General features: G+C 38.8%; 1 protein-coding gene across 13 annotated transcripts in view; it reads left to right on the top strand.

Annotated features, from left to right (window-relative positions):
- dock3 (dedicator of cytokinesis 3) overlaps positions 1-23,810 on the top strand; it is a 229,095-nt gene that overhangs the window by 198,103 nt on the left and 7,182 nt on the right. For 8 of the 13 annotated variants that reach the window (XR_008807959.1, XM_056260587.1, XM_056260584.1 and 5 more), the window contains 23 exons: positions 4,284-4,382; positions 4,488-4,582; positions 4,775-4,850; positions 7,289-7,389; positions 7,981-8,039; positions 8,484-8,632; positions 9,387-9,472; positions 9,590-9,616; positions 9,750-9,845; positions 10,092-10,152; positions 10,260-10,353; positions 10,643-10,791; positions 12,778-12,864; positions 13,026-13,130; positions 13,310-13,451; positions 15,030-15,196; positions 15,290-15,376; positions 17,078-17,257; positions 17,377-17,460; positions 17,551-17,667; positions 18,226-18,365; positions 20,280-20,412; positions 22,869-22,950. Coding sequence is in view for 12 of the 13 variants with exons in the window: in XM_056260587.1 (XP_056116562.1) it covers positions 4,284-4,382; positions 4,488-4,582; positions 4,775-4,850; positions 7,289-7,389; positions 7,981-8,039; positions 8,484-8,632; positions 9,387-9,472; positions 9,590-9,616; positions 9,750-9,845; positions 10,092-10,152; positions 10,260-10,353; positions 10,643-10,791; positions 12,778-12,864; positions 13,026-13,130; positions 13,310-13,451; positions 15,030-15,196; positions 15,290-15,376; positions 17,078-17,257; positions 17,377-17,460; positions 17,551-17,667; positions 18,226-18,365; positions 20,280-20,412; positions 22,869-22,950 (2,416 nt within the window). In the remaining variant the exon portion in view is untranslated. The remainder of the gene's footprint in view (positions 1-4,283; positions 4,383-4,487; positions 4,583-4,774; positions 4,851-7,288; positions 7,390-7,980; positions 8,040-8,483; positions 8,633-9,386; positions 9,473-9,589; positions 9,617-9,749; positions 9,846-10,091; positions 10,153-10,259; positions 10,354-10,642; positions 10,792-12,777; positions 12,865-13,025; positions 13,131-13,309; positions 13,452-15,029; positions 15,197-15,289; positions 15,377-17,077; positions 17,258-17,376; positions 17,461-17,550; positions 17,668-18,225; positions 18,366-20,279; positions 20,413-22,868; positions 22,951-23,810) is intronic. The other 5 variants (XM_056260585.1, XM_056260590.1, XM_056260586.1 and 2 more) reach the window with 3 other exon arrangements.

Raw genomic sequence — 23,810 nt, 5'->3', positions numbered from 1 at the left:
TTGGTCAGTTTTCAGTGAATTATTCATTCCAGTGTGTGTTAAGTTGTAAAGGGGACCTATTATGCCCCTTTTCACAAGATGTAAAATAAGTCTCTGATGTCCCCAGAGTGTGTATGTGAAGTTTTAGCTCAAAATACCCCACAGATCATTTTTTACAGCATGTTTAAATCGTCACTTTTTGGGGCTGAGAAAAACGCACCGTTTTAGTGTGTCTCCTTTAAATGCTAATGAGCTGCTGGTTCACGGCACAGGGGGCGGAGCCTAACCAGCTCGCGCTCAGTGAACAATCTCAACTCACGGAAAGATGATAATATCAAAACAGAAACTCACAGTAACGGTGTTCATTTCGACCCGGACAATAATGCCTACAGAGTCAGAGAATATATGATGTTTGGAGTTGGAACAGGTATAGTTTAGTTTAAAGGTCCAGTGTGTGATTTTTAGCGACATCTAGCGGTTCGGTTGCGAGTTTACACTAAGGGCTCAGCCCACTGCTCACCCCTCCCTTTCGAAGAAGCTACGGTGGCTAAAACGGGACAAACATCGTAGTCTGAGACAGCAGAGAATAGCCAGCGTAAACCAAGTTTCTGTACCACAGTCCATTATAAACCACATCATGGATAAAGTTTCAGGTGAGGATCAAGGGTCTTAATACATAATATAATAATAGTAATCAGCTGATTGTCTCACGAACGTAACCAGCTCAGTCTCCCCACATAGCAAACCCATAATACAGCGAGGGAGAAGAACCACATGAAACTATGCAACTATATATTTTGTCTAACAGGGTAGTAAAAGTTTAGCTGGCTAATATGAGCTGTTACTGTGGCTGAGCTGGTTAAAGCGTAAAGCCTTGTTTAAACTCGACGCGTCCGCATGAGTCCAAAGGTGCGTGCGGCAAAAATGACGTGATTGTGACAGCGCGCGCGCCTCCGCATCCCCTAGACACAGTTACTACACACACAATAGGCTTTTAACTCTGATTTTGGAAACTCGATCGACTTAAAATGCTTCCAAGATCGACGGGTTGGTGATTCCTGTAACTGTTTTACGGTCAATGACAAGAGTAGCCTACTAATCAGCTGTCTCACGAACTTAACCAGCACATTTATCCCCACATAGCAAAGCCATAACACAGCGAGGGAGAAATATAAAGTTACATGAAACAATCCAACTACATATTTACACCGCTGACAAGGGAAAAGTCACTCCTCACGGTGTTTATGGCTAGCTTCTTCTAGCTTCCTGCGGCTTCTCTCTCAAGGTAGTGACGAAACGCGCTCTGTAGCGTTGTTTGTTCGCGTTCGGCTACTGTAGAAACATGGCGACCTTCATAGAAGGGGATTCCAGCGCCTATGTAGATATAAATGCCTCATTCTAAGGTAATAAAAACATTACGGTCTATTAAGTAAGTTCTTTATACACCACTGAACACATAGTTAGTTATGGATGTCATATTGCATTTCTGTTAATAGATACTCAAAAATGTTACACACTGCACCTTTAATTACGGGTATAACCTATGTGTCATTGAGTGTAGCCACTATTAATACAAGCCTGCTGTAGGACCATGTCTGAATGATGACACAAAATATACTGATGAGTTTAATAAAGTTTATTGTATGTCACACAGAAGAATAAGCGTCAGTTTTACTCCAGAAAATCACTGTAAGAGCCGAGTAAACACAGTATAAGAAGTGCGTAGGTACATAAACAAATTTCGGTAGAGTTGAGGGAGGATTTTTCAAAGACAAAATGAACCCACCTCGTCTTCAGCGGGTGGCTCAGATTTCAGGAGTAAATAGAGAGAGCTATGTGAATGAATACATCCAGCCACAACACCTTCAACGCTTGGGAGACTTTCTCATTAGTGCAGCAATGGCGGATGTGTACAACTTGCTGTGAACTCGATCAGGGCGGGTCTAAGTTAAAACGGCAATGTCTGTCAACACTCGTGGGCGGGGCCTGTGGCTTAAGTGACGTCACTAAAGCCGCATTCTGAAAACAGGTCGTTGGGAGACACTGCTTATGAGTTATGGGGATTTTTAAAAAAAAAGGAGTGAGTGGATTTTTATCACTGTAGGGTGGTTGTGTACACACACTGCCAACACACATTTATGTCCAAACACCTTACAAAAGTGAATTTTTCATAATAGGTCCCCTTTAAAATGGGAGCTCTGTCATATTCTTAGATTATTTCAGAAAGAGCGAGAGTCCTCATGCATCTCGCTGTGAGAAATAGAACGGCGCGTCAAAACATCCCACCGCTTTATTGCCAGATTATACGCAAACAGTGTCTCGCAAGTAAAGTATTTGATGAATGTGAATTGTAATCAAGGTAAAGACGATTGCAGTGATGTACAGGAGTCGTACAGTAATTATTGTTGACGCCCAAACGAACCATGTATGTGTGCTCTCGACGCACTGATATGCACTGACACATTTCAGTTTCAACACACATTCAGGGAAATGTTTTTATCTGTCATGTGTATGTTGCTGTGTTTAGTAATTCTGAATGGATCCATGTACTGGAGTAGGCATATAATGCAGTCAGGTTAAGGCGGTTGTTTTAGTTTTTTTTAGTTTTTTTTTTGTTTTGTTTTTGTTTTTGGCATCTCCATATGGTCCTGTTCAGACGCAATCTTCAATCGCAACTGCAACTTGACATGCCTAAAATGTAAACAGGCTCTATAAAGCTGCTCTTTGCTGTTAGACTGCACACATACTGTACACTGAATTCTGAAAAGTTATGTTTTGTAATGTTCTTTTTCCTTGCGTTGGATTAATATAATTTATGAATTATGTTGATTTCTTATATCATTTGGTTATTTGGTGTCATTCTGGAGTCTCCAAGTGTCCTTTTTTTGGAAAGACACCTACATTTACCTTGAAAAAAAACTTGCAGAAAATACAGTTTTGTGAGAATCATCCTTCAATCAGATAGTTTACTTTTCTGGATAGTTTACTTTTCAAATGATGACAAAATTAACGCACTAAACAAAATAAATGATGTATGCCTAATTTCACGACAAGTATGCGACTAATCACGATTAAAAATGTTAATCTATTGACAGCCCTAAATATATATATATATATATATATATATATATATATATATGATAATGATGTAATTTGAATATTTTACATTTAACTTAAATATAAAGTCACTGACTCTTTATATGCGCTCTCTCTCTCTCTCTCTCTCTCTCTCTCTCTCTCTCTCTCTCTCTCTCTCTCTCTCTCTCTCTCTCTCTCTCTCTCTCTCTCTCTCTCTCTCTCTCTCACATTTATGGCTATGCGTTTATTATGTCTCACACTCACTCACTGACTCACACATGTCTTCATTCAGTTGAGTTTCATGAAAACTGCACAAAAAGTTTTTGTTATATTTCTATAACAAAAAAATGTGCATAGAAATAATGAAGCATGTGTTTAGCACGGGGGTGGGGGGTGCTTTCTTTCTGTAAAATACACATGCAAAATGACTTTTGATCTTGGTATGAAGTATGACCCTGACAGCTTTCACGAGACTCATCCATGAATGTTTGTCTTGCGTCTCTTATGTTTAGTCTGTTGTAACACTTACTGGGAAAACTAAGATGAACAGTAAACTACCAGAATACAAACAATCTCTGATCTATACTATGATGAATGGGTTTGCATCCTTTGATTTACACTTGCTTGCTTTTAATGTTTAATTGTTAATGTATTCAGCATACATTGCTTATAAACAGAGCCCAGCAGAAAACAATATCATGTCTCTATCTATATGTAGTTAAAAGAAAGCAGACGGTGACCTACAGTAATATAAATTCGCATATTGTGCCTGCTGTCTTTGGTTTGTGTGTGGTTAGTGAATCAGGTCTAAAATACCACGCATTAGCCTCACATTGCCAGACTTTTGACTAACAATAAGTCTAGTCCACATTGGAGTTTATTCTGGCCAAGAACTGCCCACTTGGACAGAACGAGACCGCCTGACCAACAAGTCATTAATATCAACTGATTATAAAAGTTGTGTGAAGTTTATAACTGGTGATTTCAGCAAGTCTTTCCATTTTTGTCCGTAAAATACTTCAGAAATGCGGTGAAGAGAGTGTAGGCGTGCCATCTGAGGCTGAGACTAAGTGCCGTAACTGTTTAGTGAATTCATCCCACAGTGTCTTCATGTCTCTCATTCATTCTGCTCCCCCGCTCCCTTTGGATGTGTTTGATTGTCAGTTTGATTGCCAAATTAACAGATTGATTGGCTCACAAGAACTTGCCCTCTTTCTGATTGGCAGGGGGAGTATGTGTCCTGCTTGTTGTCCCTCCTGCGTCAAATGTCCGACATTCACTTTCAACACCTGATGGACAACTTCCAGAGCAAAGAGGAGCTAAAGGTGAATTTCAGAAGTCAAGCATCTGAATCCTTTATAATGTCACTTATAGTTGAAGTTTTTAAATGTTAAATGTGAACGCAGCTTATACAATCCCATCTCTTGCAGGAGTTCTTGCTGAAGATTTTCTGTGTGTTCAGAAACCTGATGAAACTCAGTATATTCCCGCGTGACTGGAACGTCATGCGACTGCTGACCAGCAAGTGAGAATCTTCCCTTTTTCCCCCTTTTTTCCCGTCATTCCTGCTTCCTTCCAGAACAGTTTTGCATATTGTTAAACATATTGTTTTGCTTTGAATATAACTACCATATATGGTGTAATAGAATTAATTTCTCTATTAATATCATGGCTTTCGAAGATTTAATGAATGATTATTCCTTTCTCTTTCTTGCAGTATCATTGTGAGCACAACCCAGTATCTGTCGCCTGCTCTCCATAAGAGCTTTACGGACGCTGACTTTGATTTTAAGGTGTGTGATAATGATGAACATCAACCACAAACATTGCACCACAGACTCACTGGCACTGAAATACATACATACTAAACATAAACGTGATTTTCACACATCTCTCACATTCACGTGTGCACAAACGTGCTTGATACGGGCCTTTACGGTGTCCTGCTGTTGGACACTCTTGGCTCTCTCTAATCCACTCTAATGAAGCTCTCCTCCCTGATCAAGACAGATGGTGCCACTAACCAGGGAGACTGGAAAAGTTCAAACGTCCTGAATTATTAATGAAGGTTATCTTTCAGAGAAAAACATGGCCCTGTCTATCAGTGTGGGCTTTCACTGGATATCCCCAGGAAAGAAACCGCACAAAGACTGTTGTGGAGAAGCTTAAATCCGGAATCCAAACCGAACTGGTTAAGGTAGTTAATAGTTGCAGGGAGACCAGTAAAAACATGCTAAAACTAGCATAAAAGTGCCCAAAACATACCATATGTTGGTTAATATGTATAAAATATTTGCAATTAATTAATCAACATATAATAATTCTACTGAATATTGAGATATCAATTGATAGCATTAAGGCGAGACACTACAGGTGTATAGAGTAATATTTTTAAATAATAGATATCACCATGAAACTTCCTCAGTTGATTACTTACACAAGTATATAAAAAAAATTTATTACAAGTTTTTGAAATTTGTATGTTGAATTATGCAAATTAGGCATTATCTCATTAAATATTCGCGATTTTGCATATATTTTCGGTAGATAGATCTGAACAAATGATAAAGCCAGGTGCAAAATTATTTTTTAATTTTGTTTACACACAAGATGAAAAAAAAAGGTTCAGAGGGATTTCAGGATATATGCTTTCATTAGGAAATCAAAATATACTGTCCATACCATCAAAAAAAAGCTATTTTTGCCATATTTTTTTCATTAAAATGTCACATAAATCAGGCCAGGAATGATTTATTAACAAATCACTCTGAAAATATCTTCAGAATACTGCTAAGTGTATAACTGGAAAGTTTGGTGTACATAGGTGCTACACAGGCTGAGATGTTTCTACTGGAGAATGACAAAAAACTCATTTTGAGAAAAAGGCATTTAAAGATTTAAGAAGGGAATTTAATTCATTTCTATCAGAAAACATTGCTCAAAAACAGAATAAATGCTCAGGCCCTTAGTAATAATATTTCAAGCTCATGAAAACTGATTATTTAAAAACATGGCAGCCATATAAGGCCTACAACTGCAGTAACTCATTGAATTAACATTGGCAGAGTACACCACGTGATGCGTCTGAGCGAATCACGTTAGCAGAAACCAGCAGTAGCCAATGAGATTTCGTCATTAGCTTTAAATCATTTGAAATGGACATTCACGATTGGTTACTGATAGAAAGGAAATGCCCATATTTGGGTTACATAGCGTTGTGCAGGAGACTCAGAGCTTTACAACGATACCGGTCATGACAGACTTCAGTAAACAGACGGAACGCAGCATGACGCGTTGGATTGCTAACTTCTTGGTAAATTCGGGAGAAACTTACTGCCGCAAGTAAACAAAATGTAATAAAATAAACATATTAAAGTATATTTTCAACGTTTTCTTTATAGCAGCTTGAAAGAACACATACTGAAGGAGTAAACTAGCCCAAAATCTCAAAACTGATCACTGCATGAAAAATCGATGTTTTTGCCTCTCGTGTCTCGCCTTAAGGTGATTAAGATGCAGGCAATTTTTTTTTACATTTTCTCTTGATAATAGTGTGGATGAATATAAACACAGAAGTCACTTTCTATCCAAGCATGACCAACTGAACCCGTTGCGAAATCTGCGTGGGGAAATGTTTCACCCTCATGCCAAATTCCCCATCGCGTGGATTAAAATGACTTGATTTCGCCATTGAAAATTTGCCAAGCAACCCCAAATCTGACAAGGAAAATAGATGGGAGGTGTGGCTCCCTTTCGGGGAGGGGAGGAGCTTGAGCTAAGACAAACCCACCAAATAATTAATTAGTTGTGTATATCCACAGTAATGCTATTATATCAATGCTCCTTCAAAGCTTTGTCAAGATCTCTGTAACGAGGTTAGTTGTTCAGGGAAGAAGGAAGCGGGAAGCGGCAAACGGTCATACACTACTTTCGTTTTGTTTGTTTATATTATAATTAAAGCGACAGCCCCTCATGGACGACTGCCACACATAAATGTCTCAGGCCTGGTCCTCTCTCGTCCTTCACTGTCGTCACTCCTCCTTTTATCTATCCGGAGCTCCTCTGTGAGGCACTCGAGACCGGTCATTAGCAATCACGCTACCGGCCTCGCTCCATTCCCACAGATCTCTGCCCCGCCCCGCTTGCCATAATCTCCTTTAAAGAAATGTGGCAGCACAGCAAGTCTCACAGTAACCATGACTCAGTGTTTATGCGTTTCTTTTTCCATCAGGTGTGGAATTCGTACTTCAGTTTGGCGGTGTTGTTTATCAACCAGCCTAGTCTACAGCTGGAGACTCTGACACCAGCCAAGCGCAAGAAGGTCTTTGACAAGTAAGACTTGATCCTGCTTATTCACACCACATAATGACGTGCAGACCTACCTGAAAAAAAGAAATCAATGTTGTTGGTTCTAAATGTTTGCATATTGTAATGTTTTCCCTCCACAGACTTTCATTGCCATTTTGTTACAAATCGAAGGACAAAAAACTGTGGTATTTAAAATCATGTCACAAATGCTCCCAGTAGAGCTTAAGTTGTATTTAACCCAGAATACTCATTTAAATATGACAAAAAATAATAATTTGAGTGTTGTAGCGAGGGCTAATCCATGTTAAATCCATCCAGGGTACACGCTATATCTTTCTATTCCTTCTTTTTCTGGCTAGCTCTCCCTCCTTTTGAGATCTGCATCTCGTGATTAATAAATACCGGTTCCTTCAGCTATTGGTCAAATAAACCTAATAAGCCTCAGATGCAGAAATGCATGGACGTCTGACGCATGGCATGCGTCTGTAATCTTCAGCCCAGTGTGTGGCTCTCCTGTTCTTATCTAAGTCTAATATCTGTAATGCATGCTGTTTGTTTCAGTCATCTTACATTCTTGCACGGGTTTAGAGGAGTTTGTCTTTGCTGTTTTTGTAGGTATGGTGATATGAGGGTCATGATGGCTTATGAGCTATTTAGCATGTGGCAGAATTTGGGTGAGTGTCTTGATTCTCTCTCTCTGTCTTTCCACTCTGTTTCGCTCTCTTTTCCTGCATTTCTCTGCACACGCACAGACACAAACACAAACATTCACGTCCTTCCGAAAAGCAGTACTGACCTCTAGAGGTGGAAGAAGGTACTGCACTGCAGAAATGATCCCAAACTACCATAGGGTAGTTCAGCTTTTTCTGTTATATTAAGCTCATCTTTGTCCCAGACCTAGAGTTTCAAGCTTAAATAATAAAGATCCACCATTTTTTTATAGATGAATAGATATTTATATTTATAGATAGATAGATAGATATAGATAGATAACAACATTTGACAAGTGCAGAATAAAGAGTAGAATAAACAAACCATGTCAGTATTCACTCATCAAACACCCCTTAACATGTATTAATGAATAATCCCGGTTGTCGGTTTGCTTGGTTTGGCTGCAGGGGAGAATAAGATCCACTTCATACCAGGAATGATCGGCCCGTTTTTGGGTGTGACGCTCGTACCTCAAAATGAAGTCCGAAATATAATGATCCCCATCTTCCACGATATGATGGACTGGGAACAGAGAAAGAACGGCAACTTCAAACAGGTCCATTATACCTGCATCTGCTTTTCTGTCCTTTCTGGGCTTTTTTTTCTGTTTATCTTACTTCCAAGAGAGAGTTTTCTTCCAGCGAAACAAACAAATACAATATGGCTCATTTGTACACTAAATGGAACCATGATAATAAATAAGATCAAAGGTTTATTATCATATTTTATTTATTTATGATGGCCGTTACAATGGACGTGCAATAAATTAATAAATTAAATTAATAAGCTAATGCAAAATCATTGTATATTCAGGCTATTCTTGACAAATAATGTCATTTTGAAATAAAAAAAATTATTAACATAAAGATTTTTGTAATTTAATGGAATAGAATATTAATTTATACTGTATATATTATAATATATAAATATAATATTTATATGCAATGTAAAATATTATTACAAAGGATAATTTTATCATCATCAATATGTGATATGTCACCCATAGATCGACCTAGCAGCATACACTAATATTTTTTGGCAATTTGGGTGACTGCAAATTACAAAATAATGTAATTTTCAGGGGGTGGGGGAACTTAACTAACATTTTTAATGAATTACTTCTATAATATTATTAATAATAATTATTATTATTATTATAGATATTTTTCATCAATTGGTGCTACCCAAATTGAACAGTGTGTGTATGTACAATTCTATAATACCAAGTAAAAAAATAAAATAAATAAATCTCCATTCATCTGTCATCTGTTCATTATCGGTGTATAATTCAGTTCATGTTTGTGGTGCAGGTGGAGGCAGAACTGATAGACAAACTGGACAGTCTGGTGTCTGAAGGCAAAGGAGACGAGAATTACAGAGAACTCTTCAGTTTGCTGTAAGTACACACACACACACCTTCTCCACTGACACACACAGCTACACATCTGGCCGTTTGAGTGCTCTTGTCATAACCTGAGTGTCTCTGATTTGCCTTGTGCTGCGGGATTATTAGAACTCAACTGTTTGGGCCGTACCCCAGGTAAGAGGAAACTAACCCTGTTCAACCAATCAGATGCCACTAAAAAAGGATCTTCCATTACAAGGCCCTTTTTTACCTTCAGCCCATGAAGTGCCCTTAAAAAATGATGTATATGTGTGCCGTTTATGTCTAGTTTGCTGGAGAAGATCGAGCAGGAGACCTGGAGGGAGACGGGCATCTCCTTCGTCACGTCTGTCACGCGCCTCATGGAAAGACTGCTGGACTACAGGTAAAGCGACCAATAGCCAATAGCTGCTCTCTTACACAGGAAGTGGCCATTTGACGGACATGTAAAGTGTTCAGCCGCAGCTCATTGTTGTACTGCATTTAACAGTTAATAAATCGGATGTAATCGGGGAACAAAATAAAGTAGAAGTCTCTCCAGAAATGATGTAGAAACCAGCCAATCAGATTGGATGGTCATTGGGCGTGGCATCGCATATCTAATAAGACTTCCTGTTTCTTGTGTCGGCAGAGATTGCATGAAAGGTGATGAGACAGAAAACAAGAAGATCGGTTGCACTGTCAACCTGCTGGTGAGACTTACCCTTCATTCGATCCTGTGTGAACCTAATATATGCTATATGGCTTTTTTTGCAGTCAAGCTAAAGTAAGCTGATGATCATACGGTGTCATTTTGTAGAATTTCTACAAGTCGGAGATTAATAAGGAGGAAATGTACATCCGATACATTCACAAGCTGTGCGACATGCACCTGCAGGCCGAAAACTACACAGGTGAGACGTTATTCAGTTACTTCACATTTAAAAACTGCATAGGCCACATCACACATAATGCATTTTTGCATTTAAAAACATAAAACACAGGGCAGTTTTTGTAGAAAACCAATGGAAATGAAGCATAGTGGAATGCAAAAACGTTGCATATAAAGTATGCATTTTATCACTCTGTGTGATTCCTGAAAATCGAACCCATGACCTTGGCGTTTCTAACACCACCAGTTGAGCTAAAAGGAAGTTTATTCCGCATGTCTATTTGAACTATATCTACCGCTGTGTCCCACAGAGGCGGCGTTCACGCTCCTGCTGTACTGGGAGCTTCTCCACTGGGAGGAACGACCCCTCCGAGAGTTCCTGCACTATCCTGCGCAGAGCGAATGGCATCGCAAAGAGGGTCTCTGTCGTAAGGTCATCCACTACTTCAACAAGGGAAAGGTATTTACAGAGTCCCGAAAACAACGTTTCACCATTTTTTGGAGTGATGTCTATAAAATTCGATCTTAAGTTGTCCAAACACAATGATCCTCCCTAGACTTACATTAGAAAAGAGCAAAAGATCGCCTGAGAAAATGGTGGATGCCAACGGTTGCTAAGGCAGGAATGGCTTATAATGCTATTGAGGCAAATGGCCAGTTCATTCTTAAGAATTTAACGTAAAGACTTCTGTGGATAATTTACCTCATGTCTACAAGTGGCACAACGCGACAAAAGCAAATAGACCCCATTGTAATCCGTGATACTGTGTACAATTGATGAAACGCAATACAAACAATTCACCGACTGTAAACAAATGGCGCGTTATATTTCTGACGTACTCCATGCGCTTGCGCTACTTCCCACATCAGGACATGTGGATTTGGATTTTCTATCTGCTACTTCCATTTCATTGGAACTTTAAAGGTGCATTGCGCAAGTCTCTGAGTTTTTGCAGAACTATGCCCCCTCTGGCGACAAGCGAAACTGCAACCAGAGGTGTGCACGCTCATGGACCACACGCATGCTTGCACGAGCTGTTCATAACCAAAGGAGCATCAGCCGCACAAATCTTTTGTTTACAGTCATAATGTCTTCAGAGGTAACAAAGTTATAAATCTGCAAGTCATTTTAAATATATGAAAGGAAAGGCATTTGAGTAAATTACACACTTATGTGTGAGGGGAAAACGGGGGTAGTAGAAAACTTCGTTTTTTGTTTCCATCTATCTCCATGTTGAACTGTTTTATGTGTTTACTATATCCACTTATGATTGTATTATTATGGAAACACGTTCATGAACCGTTTTATCAAGAAAAAAGCCAACTGAGGATCCCGTTTGAGCCCTAGAGCAGACCGGAGATCTCTCCATTTGTTGAAAGCCTTCCCGATGTTGACTCTCGTCTTATTCACACGCCTGTCTGTCTCCAATTTGGCCCTTTTGGTGGCACTAGACAAAAGTTTTATTTTCTTTGTCTTATGTGGAGTTTGCTTCGGGGTTTGGAATGAACTACAAGCCGGTCTCTTAGAATCCATCTTCTACTTTTGTCGAAAGTTGACTAAAGTTTTGTCGCTCGAGTTTTCTTGGCTGATACGGAGAATGGCGGCGAATACACAAACCTGCCAGACATAGCCAGGTGAGCGTGAACGCGCATGACGTCACGCCCAGTCTCACCTTCCGGCCCGAATCCCTCTTATTTATTTTACTGTACAGGATTATAGAGGCAATCGCAATGATCAGAGAAGGGCTCATTCACCCCATCAGGCAATTGTTTAAGCATGTATGGGTTAGAAAAACGGGTATTTTTAACATGAAATGTTGCGCAATGCACCTTTAACAAGTCAATGGATTTATTTTAAACTTTCAAACCTTATAATAAAAGTCAATGGGGTCCAAAAAAGAGCATTGGTCCCCATTGTTTTTCATTATAAGGTTTAAAAGTTTGATAATGCTGCGTTGAAACAATGTCCATCCGAGTATAACGGATTATTGTAAAAGAAAAAAAGTAGGGCGGAGACTTTGTTCTCTGCATCGGTTGTTGATTGGATGTTGACATATGGGCGTGGCTCTTAAAAGTAGGCAGATGAACATGAGAGGTTTAAACAAACTTAATGATTGAGAGAAGTCTGTTGTTTTCACTGGAAGGTTGAGTAATGAAATTTCGATGAAACATTACAAGGTTGAATGCACAAATGATTTGGCGACTTTTCCTTTCATGGCGACTTTAACCTTTTCAACATTTAAAATTGTAATCATCGTATACTGAATAGCGATTGGTCGCCTTTCTTGCTTTTATTTGCATATTGACAATTAACAAGGTGCCAACTGCGTTTCTTTCTATAAACATAACTAAAACTTGCCATACCAGAGTTCAGCTCGTCTAGAAAGGCAAGTCTAGTTTTAAATTGCACATCAAACCTGCTGTCCTGCCCTTGATCTCTTCCCAGTGCTGGGAGTACGGCATCCCGCTGTGCCGAGAACTAGCCTTCCAGTACGAGTCCCTGTACGATTATCAGAGTCTCAGCTGGATACGGGTCAGTGCTTTTTGATGTTATTTTTTTTTAACGTGAATATATGAATAGAGATTATATAACAGCACTTTGAGTGGACTGCGTAGCTATTAATGCACTGTTATGTATTGTGCTGAGAAGGAGGTCAGTGCTGTGTGAATATTTAGCTCTTTCTTTCCATACAGAAAATGGAGGCGGCGTATTATGACAACATCATGGAGCAGCAGCGACTAGAGCCGGAGTTCTTCAGGGTGGGATTTTACGGTCGGAAATTTCCCTTCTTCCTCAGGGTGAGCTATCGCAATATTTACACGCTCTGTTTGTATGTCATTATTGTAAGGATTAAGGGATTGATTTTGAATTAAAAATATATCAAAGAAATAAAAAATGAAACAATTAATTACATGGTTGTGTTTATTGCATGCATTTATAAATATGATTACTTATAGATGTTTTTCTCTGCACACAGAATAAGGAGTTTGTTTGTCGGGGGCATGACTACGAGAGGCTTGAAGCCTTTCAGCAAAGAATGCTGGGAGAATTTCCACAAGCCATCGCCATGCAGCATCCGAATCAACCAGATGAGGGGATTTTACAGGGTGATGCGCAGTGTATCCTTCAGCGTGATAACACCATTGGATGGTTTTGGGGACTCACTAACTCGCTTACTCATTCACTCACTCACACATTCACTCACCAACTCACTCACTCACTCACTCACTCACACATTCACTCAGTAACTCACTCACTCATTTCACTCACTAACTCACTCACTCATTTCACTCATTCACTCACTCACACATTCACTCAATAACTCACTCACTCACTCACTCACTCACACATTCACTCAGTAACTCACTCACTCATTTCACTCACTCACTCACTCACTCACTCACTCACTCACTCACTCACTCATTTCACTCACTCACACACTCACTCATTCACTCTCACACTCATTTCACTCACTCACTCACTCACTCACTCACTCATTCACTCACTCACTCATTTCATTCACTCATTCACTCTCTCGCTCATTCACTCACCAACTCACTCACTCATTTCACTCACTCATTTCACTCACTCACTCATTCACTCACTCACTCATTTCATTCACTCATTCACTCACTCACTCACTCATTTCATTCACTCATTCACTCTCTCACTCATTCACTCACCAACTCACTCACTCATTTCACTCACTCGCTCACTTACTCACTTACTCACTTACTCACTCATTCACTCACTCACTCATTTCATTCACACATTTCACTCACTCACTTACTCATTTCACTCACTCACTCATTCACACACTCACACACTCACTCACTCGCTCACTTACTCACTCATTCACTCACTCACTCATTTCATTCAAACATTTCACTCACTCACTTACTCATTTCACTCACTCACTCATTCACACACTCACACACTCACTCACTCGCTCACTTACTCATTTATTCACTCACTCACTCATTTCATTCACTCATTTTACTCACTCACTCATTCACTCACTCACTCATTCACTCACCAACTCACTCACTCATTTCACTCACTCGCTCACTTACTCACTCACTCACTCACTCACTCATTTCACACACACTTACTCTTTCACTCACTCACTCACACACTCACTCACTCACACACTCACTCACTAACTCACTCATTTCACTCACTCATTTCATTCAGTCATTTTACTCCCACTCACTACATCACTCACTCATGCTCATTTCATTCACTCATTTTACTCACTCACTCATTTCATTCACTCATTTTACTCACTCACTCACTCATTCATTTCACTCGCTCACTAACTCACTTACTCACTCATTTTACTCACTCACTCCTTCACTCATTTTACTCACTCGCTTACTCGTTTCACTTATTCACTCACATACTCATTTTACTCACTCATTTCACTCACTCACTCACTCGCTCGCTCGCTCGCTCGCTCGCTCACTCACTCGCTTACCCACCATAGATTTTTTGTTGTTGTCTGAAAGTCTATACGACTTGTTAGTAAAAGAGCAGCTTGGAAACTCTGCACAGTATCTTCTTTTGTACAGCAAAAAAAAAAAAAGTTTAGAAATGACATAAAATTGTGACACCATTCATTTTTAGGGTTATCTATCCTTTTAATATGCTTGTTCAAAATATAGTAGCTGTTTTTTCCTTCATGTAAAGTTCCATAGACCTACAGATCTACGCCGTGAATCCAGTTCCAGAAAACATTGATGTGCTACAGATGGACCGCGTGCCTGACCGCATCAAAAGTTTCTACAGAGTCAATAATGTCCGCCGATTCCGTTACGACCGGCCCTTCCATAAGGGGCCAAAAGACAGGGAGAATGAATTCAAGGTGAATTGAAATGTCTTCTCTATGAAACACTAGTGGGTAATGGATTTAACACCAGACGTTGGCTGAAGTTGAATCATGTCTGTGTTTTTTCAGAGTCTCTGGATTGAGCGGACCACACTCATCCTCACACACCCTCTGCCCGGGATCTCCCGCTGGTTTGAAGTGGATAAGCGCGAGCTGGTGGGTGACTCACCAAACCAAGTCTGAATATATCATCAACATAATGAGGCCACCATTTTGGTTTGCTTATTAAATCTCAAAGCTGTCCAGTCAACAATTTATTTATTCAAAAAGTGTTTTTGTGTATTGTGTAAGCACACACTGGTACACTTACCAGTACCTAATGTTACTGTGTTTTAAGAAAAATGTTATTCATTAAAATTTTCATAATTTGTTCGAAGCTGATAACCCCGTGGGGAACGGTTGGGCTTTGACCGAATTTCGAGTTTAGGCTTCTGGACCCGAATACTCCATACTGTACTGTATAAATAAAGGCAAAAATGGAATAAAAATAAAAAATAAAAAAATCATAATTTGGCTGAACAGCCTAGATTTAGTCCATAAAACTGTTCAAAAAGTTTTTTATTATCATTATTATTATTATTTTTTTTCATTTAAATTGGAAAATGATTTTACATAAATAAATACATTTCTTACTCAATCACTAACTAATTTGAATTAATATTTATAGTATTTAATTTGTAATTATTCACTGTTCACTAATTTTTTATTCAAAAATGTAACTTTCATGAAGTCAAGAATTTACATATTTCATAATTTGTTATATAATTTTGCATAAATTATTTAATAAATAAAGCATCTGTAGTTTACATTTAAACTACCCAAACACTAAAATCAATTTAAACTTAAAAAAATTACATTAAAAAAATAACTTAAACATTTTTATAAAAAAAAAGTCATGGATGTAGCCTACATATTTGATGTTTTTAATATGATTTTGCATGAATAATTAATTAATGACATAAAAATAATATTCTAATTTACATCCATACTGTTTAAACACTAAAATACATCTTTCAAATTTTATAAAGTTCATAAAGTTTTTAATATAATTTTGCTATATAATTATTAAATGCATACAACATCTGTAATTTACATTTAAACTATCCAAAAACTGAAATCAATTTAAACTTAAAAAAATAACTTAAACATTTTTATAAAAAAAAAAAGTCATGGATGTACATATGTGATGTTTTTAATATGATTTTGCATGAATAATTAATTAATTAAATAAAAATAATATTCTAATTTACATCCATATTGCTTAAACACTAAAATATATTTCAAATTTTATAACATCTGAAATTTACATTTAAACTATCCAAAAACTGAAATCAATTTAAACTTAAAAAAATTACATTAAAAAAATAACTTAAACATTTTTATAAAAAAAAAAGTCGTGGATGTACATATTTGATGTTTTTAATATGATTTTGCATGAATAATTAATTAATGAAATAAAAATAATATTCTAATTTACATCCATACTACTTAAACACTAAAATACATCTTTCAAATTTTATAAAGTTCATAAAGTTTTTTATATAATTTTGCTATATAATTATTAAATGCATGCAACATCTGTAATTTACATTTAAACTATCCAAACACTGAAATCAATTTAAACTTAAAAATTTGACTTTAAAAAAAATAACTTTCAGGAAAATGTTTTTTTTATATGATTTTACATTAATAATTAAATTGATTTAATTATAAATAATATAAAAAATCTGTAATTTATACTACCCAAACACTAAATTCAACAATAATAATTCCTGTATAGTGTAAAGATTTACTGAAGTGTATTGGAGTGTACATTCAGAGCGCCTGTGTTTACCGTATGTACGTCATGTCCTCTAGGTTGAAGTTAGTCCACTGGAGAACGCCATTTACGTGGTGGAGAATAAGAACCAGGAGCTGCGCACCCTGATCAGTCAGTACCAGCACAAGCAGCTTCACGGAAACATTAACCTGCTCAGCATGTGCCTGAATGGGGTGATCGACGCAGCTGTCAACGGGGGGATCGCCAGATACCAGGAAGTGAGTCCTGCAATCGCTACTGCGAACTCCACCAAACATCCATCAGACGTTTAGCCTTCATCTAAAAGAATAGTTTCATTATAAGTTGTCAAATGTTTTTTATGCTTCTTGTCGCCCAGGCATTCTTCGATAAAGAGTTCATTAGCAGTCACCCAGAGGATACAGAGAAGATCACCCAACTCAAAGATCTGATGCAAGAACAGGTGAACGCATCCGAAACCTCTTCATTTTAACAACGCAAAAAAAAGACATTTGAAAGGTCAAATAATCCAGCGTATTTATAAACCCCATAGGTTCACATCCTCAGCGTGGGTCTGGCCATCCACGAGAAACTGGTGCACCCGGAAATGCGTCCCCTGCACAAGAAGCTGATCGACCAGTTCCAGATGATGAGGAGCAGCCTCTGTCACGTGAGACCTCACATCTGCTTCTTATGAATGGACAGATTTGTCAACAAAATTTTAAATTTGCCGATAAATCAATTTCAATTAATATTACTAGATTTTATTATAATTAAGAAAATAAAAAAGCAAGTTTGTGGCTTTAAGTCGATGTCTGTTAGTTTTAGGTACAGTCATTTATTTGCTATTTTACTCCTAGAAGTTAAAATAAACGTTTTTTTAAACAAGCCAAAATCATTGATGACTCATCATGCACTCATGGGCGTGTCCAATCAAATGCTCTCTAGAATGGCAGTATGTTAATTGCACCTAATTTCTGGTTATGTCCAGGAATGACAAAGCCATTTAATAAGTCTCGTCCCAAACTTCTTGTTAAAATAGGAAATGCCAATGTAGGAAAGAAAACTGTGCTTTTAGATTTCATGGGGTCTTTAAACACATTTTGCTTTTCTCACTTCTTTCTTTGCATAGATTCAGTATCAAACTCTGATTTTTTGTAAGATGAGCTGGTGTGTAATATTAAACCTGTGTTGGCATTATTGCAGACAGTGTGTGTATTCAGAGTAGTGTTTCTATGTGGCCCTGCAGGGTCTGCCCGGTCTGGATAAGCTGAGCCCGGCCTGCTCAGGGGCGAGCACCCCGAGGGGCATCCTGGCCACCCACAGTCCCATGAGCCCCGAGAGTATCAAACTCCTGCACCGACACAGGTCAGCACACCCTTACAGACACCCTTCTGCATGCACACAGAGGTATCTATTGGGTGTAAGTACATATTAGAACAGCATACTAAATGAAGGCAATGTTTTAATGTTTACAATCTGATGTAAGAAGTCAAAGTTATTTCCTGTGGTATTCAACAGCACAACACAGATGAGCTTAGCTAGAGCATTCCTGTAAATTAAACATGCTGTTCAAATTCATGCACAATAATGGAAATCCATTCAACATACTTAGTATACATAAGTGCAATGTACTAAGTATTTAGTAGTACTTTTTATGAGAGATAATAGCTCCATTATGTGATGCCAAAAAGAAAATAATTATGGAAACTAATAAATATATATATATCTACACTACCGTTCAAAAGTTTGGGGTCGGTACGATTTTAAATACTTTTAAAAGAATTCTCTTCTGCTAACCATGGCTGCGCTTATTTGATTAAAAATACAACAAAAATCAGTTATAGTATTAAATATTATTCCAGTGTAAATCAGCTGTTTTCTGTGTGAATATATAGTAAAGTGTAATTTATTCCTGTGATCAAAGCTGAATTTTCAGCATCACCAGTGTCAGTGTCAAATGATCCTTCACAAATCAGTATAATATGAGGATTTGATGCTCAAGAAACATTTATTATTATTATCAATGTTGAAACAGTTGTTGGTCTGTCAGTTGTACAGTTTTTTTTTGTTTGTTTTTTAGGATTCTTTGATGAATAGGAAGTTCAAAAGAACAGCATTTGTTTGAAATAGAATCTTTTGTAACATTATACAGTCTTTACTGTCACTTTCGATCAAATTAAGTATTTATTTCTATCCTCCAAAAAATAAAAATAAAATTCTCACTGACCCCAAACTTTTGAACGGTAGTGTATATATTTTAGATAAATCATTCTATATTTATGCTTAGTTTTATATTTTAATTAACTTAGATTACATATATTTTTATTTTGTATCTACTCACATACTCTACTGGACACACATACTCATTGTTTATTATTACCTTTTTTGTTTATCAAAAATAATGAAAATACTGTCTTATTAAAAATATTATCTAGTCCAACTCACGCATTTACAACGTTTTATTTGTCTACAGAAAAAGATTGTGCAAAACAATTGTACAATTTATATACTATTATGTTTTTTGTTTATATTTTTTTGAATAGGCTTTTACATTATTTTAATTTTAGTTCGTTTTTGTAATTGTATGGGCTTTTGTTATTTTTAGCTTTAATTTATTTTTATTTCATTTAATTTAACGAAAACAATTTTTCATAGTTTTAGTTAACAATAACAACCCTGGTCCCAACTTTGTGTATTTATATTCAGGATTTCATTATTATAGATTTTTTGTTTATATTGCACCTCACAGGAAACTCTATATATCTCGCATTGTAATGAATCTGTATAGTCTGTGTGTGTTCTACTCACATGTCTGTGAGTTATAGAGAGATTCCTGCTCTGTAGACGCAGCCCTTCCTTTCTCTTCACAAACACTCCTCGACCGTGTATTCCTCATAAACACGCGTACACACTCATGCTGCCCACCCTGGACACACTAGCTTCAGCTCCGCCACGTCTCTCTCATGTCTCTCTGTTTGTTCCTCTTTCTCCTTCTCTCTCTTCTGTCACTTTACCTCACAAATGTTTGACATCTTTCTGTGGATGCTTTATTTCCTCTTTCTTTCTCCTTTATTCTGTCTTCCCTTGTTCTTCTTTTTTCGTTCATACTCGCATGGCTGCCTGTGTCCCTACAATCTCTTTTCTTCATCTTGATTCATTTTCCTCATCCCTGCATGCATTCCCGTTCCTCCACTCTTTCTCTTTCTCTTGCTTTTCTTTTCCATCCCTGTATTCCCATCCCTCTCCTCCCCGTCTCTCTCTCTCTCTGTCTGTCTCTAGCCCTCTGAATGTGTTGGGGTCTGTCCGCCACTCCTCCTCTTCTCTCTCCTCTCACACCTCCAGTGAGACGGGAAACTTGCTCATCCTGACGGACAGTATGATGGAACACCCGGAGGACCTCTACCGCATGCAGGTGGGCTACATCAGCTCATAATACACACATTTAGTGTACAAGTGCAGCCTAGTGACCAACCAAAACACCCAAGCATCCATTTAAGGCACCCAGGCATTTATCTAGCGATATCCTAGAAACCATCTGCCACCTAGCAGTGTCATAGCAACTTCACAGTAACCACTCAGTACACCCTTATGCTACGTTCACACCGGACGCGAATAGCGCGTCAGGCGCGAGTGATTTCAATGTTAAGTCAATGCAAAGACGCGTTACGCGCGGAAAAAATTCCTGCGGCGCGAATGAGGCGTAGAGCGCGGCGCGGTAGATGCGAATACGCCTCATTCGCGCGTCAAGTTCGCGCGAATGGCGCGAATTGAAGCGTCTGGCGCGGAAGCGCGTTACGCGCGAATGATTTAGTTAGTGCTATTTGTGCATTCACGCGTTTGACGCGAATTCGCGTCTGCCGCCCGAGTTGAAAAATTTGAACTTCTGCGTCAATTCGCGCCGCGTTAACCAATCAGGAGCCTGCTTGCTGCTGTCACGTGGTGAAGTGAAAGTTTGTTATATTAATAAATTATTTTGTAATATTACTAAAATGTCTGGTGTGGTTCTAATGCACAACAAAGCAAATCTTTCACATAAAAACTCGATTTTAATATATGAGAGATAGTACTCATTTTGTATTGAATGCTATTTATTCCATATCTATTTTAGATTATATGAAACATTATTATTTTAATGTAAAAACAACAAACACATAGTGTATAATAAATAAAAAAATCACAGGACAGGTTTCACTTTTGGAGGCTGGCTCCATTTATTATCAAATAAATGTGCGGGCGAGGGTGAACCTCGCGCCGGGCTGTAGAGCGCGGGCTCGTCAGGCAGCGACCACTCGAGGCCGAGGCTTTACACGGCCTACGGTGTCCTCGTCAGCGTCCTCACCGTTAGGTCCACCAAACCTAGCTCCTGGAACAAATGATGAAACTCCTGAAACCCTCCGGAGGGTCTGGTGGACCCGAGTACAGCGACGATGTCCCCTACACAGCTGTTTCTGCTCTCCAGAGCATATACGAGCGGTGACTCTCTCGAATAATGCTAATGCTCGATAAACATCTAAAAAGATGGCCGCCGACGGGTTTCGAAACTTTCGCCTCTGACGCGCGTAAATTTCGCTTCAAACTTTTGTTTTTACGCGCGTCAATTTCGCCATTGACACGCGAATTAACACAAAGTGGTCAAGCGTCAAACTAGACGCGGTAGACGCGAATTTGACGCGCTATTCGCGTCCGGTGTGAACGTAGCATAACAACTACACTAGCAGCCACCTAGCAATGCCCTAGTAACCACTTAGAGCACCTTAAAAACCTAGCATCCACCTAGCAACATCTTGGCAACCACCCAACACCTAGCAATGCCTAACAACCCAGAAGAACACCCTACCATCTGCATAACAATGTCCTAGCACCGCTTGGCAATACCCTAGCAACCACCAAGGATATCTAACCTATCAACTTCTTAGCAATACCCTAGCAACCACCAAGGATATCTAACCTATCAACTTCTTAGCAATACCCTAGCAACCACCAAGGATATCTAACCTATCAACTTCTTAGCAATACCCTAGCAACCACCCATATTATCTTAGCTTAATGGCTATCACCTAGCAATAAACCCCTCAGAACAACCTTGGAACTGCCTAACAACCTCCTAGCACTGCTTAGCAACACCCTAGAAACCACCCATAATATTCAAGCAACACCTTAGCAGTAGCAAACACTCATAGCACCCCAGAAACCACCATCAATTAGCAATACCCTATCAACATCTCAGAACAACCAAACAACTGCCTAACAACTTCCTAGCACTGCTTAGCAATATCGAAGCAACTGTCTAGCAACACCTTAGAGACCATCCAACCAACCCAAAATATACTAAGAAATGTCTCATTAACACATATTCATAGCACTCTAACAAGCACACATCACCTAGCAATACCCTAGCAACCTCTTGGAACAACCTAGAAACTGCCTAGCAACACCTGAGCAACTGCCTATCAGCACCTTAGAAGCCAGCCACCCCCTAGCAATTCCCAGACAACCTCTCAGAACACCCTACATTCTTCATAACAATGCCCTAGCAACACACTAGAAACCAGCCATAATATCCAAGCAACACCTTAGCATTAGCAAACACTCATAGCACCCCAGAAACCACCTGTCATTTAGCAATACCTATCAAAATATCAGAACAACCAATCAACTGCCTAGCAACACCTTAGAAACCACTCACCACCTAGCAACTCTTAGCAATCTCAAGAGATTAGTAATCTCAACGGGATTTTCCTGGTTAAATAAAGGTTAAATAAAAAAAATAAAAAACTCTCTGCTAACCTCTCAGAACACCATAGCAACTACCAAGAATATTGTATCTGATCTTTTAAAGTACTTTTTCCCCTCTGTGTAACATTTCAGCCCAGTCCATCATCATCCAGCTTGAGCTCAACGCATTCAGCTCCATCTCAGATGATCAACTCAGGGCACGGCAGCATCAGAGGTGAGCAACAGTCAACTTCACAATAACACCAGGTTTGAGTGTTTCCCAACCAATGTTTGAGAACTATAATGCATTGTCATTTGAACATTAATTTACTGTGGTGACAATCAATATCTTCTTGCTTCACTCAAAAGAACATCTCAGCTCAAAGATTAGCCTGGATGCCAGCCCGAACCCCGCCCACAACATTTTTTGGTTGGTAAGTTCGGTCTGGACTCGCTCCATTGAGGAGTAATTATGATCGGTTCAGAAATCGTCGGGCCAATCAAATTGCCAGGGCGGGCTTTATACGATGATGGACAGATGATCTGCAGGGACGTAATCATCACGTTATCAAAGAGCGCTTGGGTTGAACTGGTTTTCCTCACAGATGACTGCCGCTGGAGAATTGAGATGTAGAGATTCTGCTATCGCGTCTGTCGTAAAAGAAATCGACAGCGCATTCATTTTAAAAGACGAACAGAGAACTGCAATCAAGGCATTTGTCGATCGGAAAGATGTGTTTGCCGTCCTTCCTACGGGATTCGGCAAAAGTGTAATTTATCAGCTGGCTCCGATGGCCGCTAAGAAGATGGGACGCAATGAAAACCCTGTGGTCGGTGTGGTTTCCCCTTTGGTCGCACTCATAGAGGACCAAGTAAAAGAAGCAACACTCGTTATTTTACTTCTTCCAGCGTGCGTGTAGTTGAGTTCTGTAGTTGACAACTGTGCTATGCAAAGTAGTTGACTTACTGCGTTGCTCTCATTGGTTGTAGGTCTATCCAATTGAGTGCAGAGTTTTTTTTTTCCTGGTTCGGTTAAGACACGCCTCATAATCAAAGCCCTATGAAGCAGTATCAGACTCACATTCTGACTAGAAT

The sequence above is a fragment of the Rhinichthys klamathensis genome, unplaced genomic scaffold (assembly GCF_029890125.1).
Source record: "Rhinichthys klamathensis goyatoka isolate OS25496 unplaced genomic scaffold, OSU_Roscu_1.1 h1tg000009l_1, whole genome shotgun sequence".
NCBI lineage: Eukaryota > Metazoa > Chordata > Actinopteri > Cypriniformes > Leuciscidae > Rhinichthys > Rhinichthys klamathensis.
Note: the sequence above shows the minus strand (reverse complement) of the source record. Positions and strands in the feature narration are given on the sequence as shown.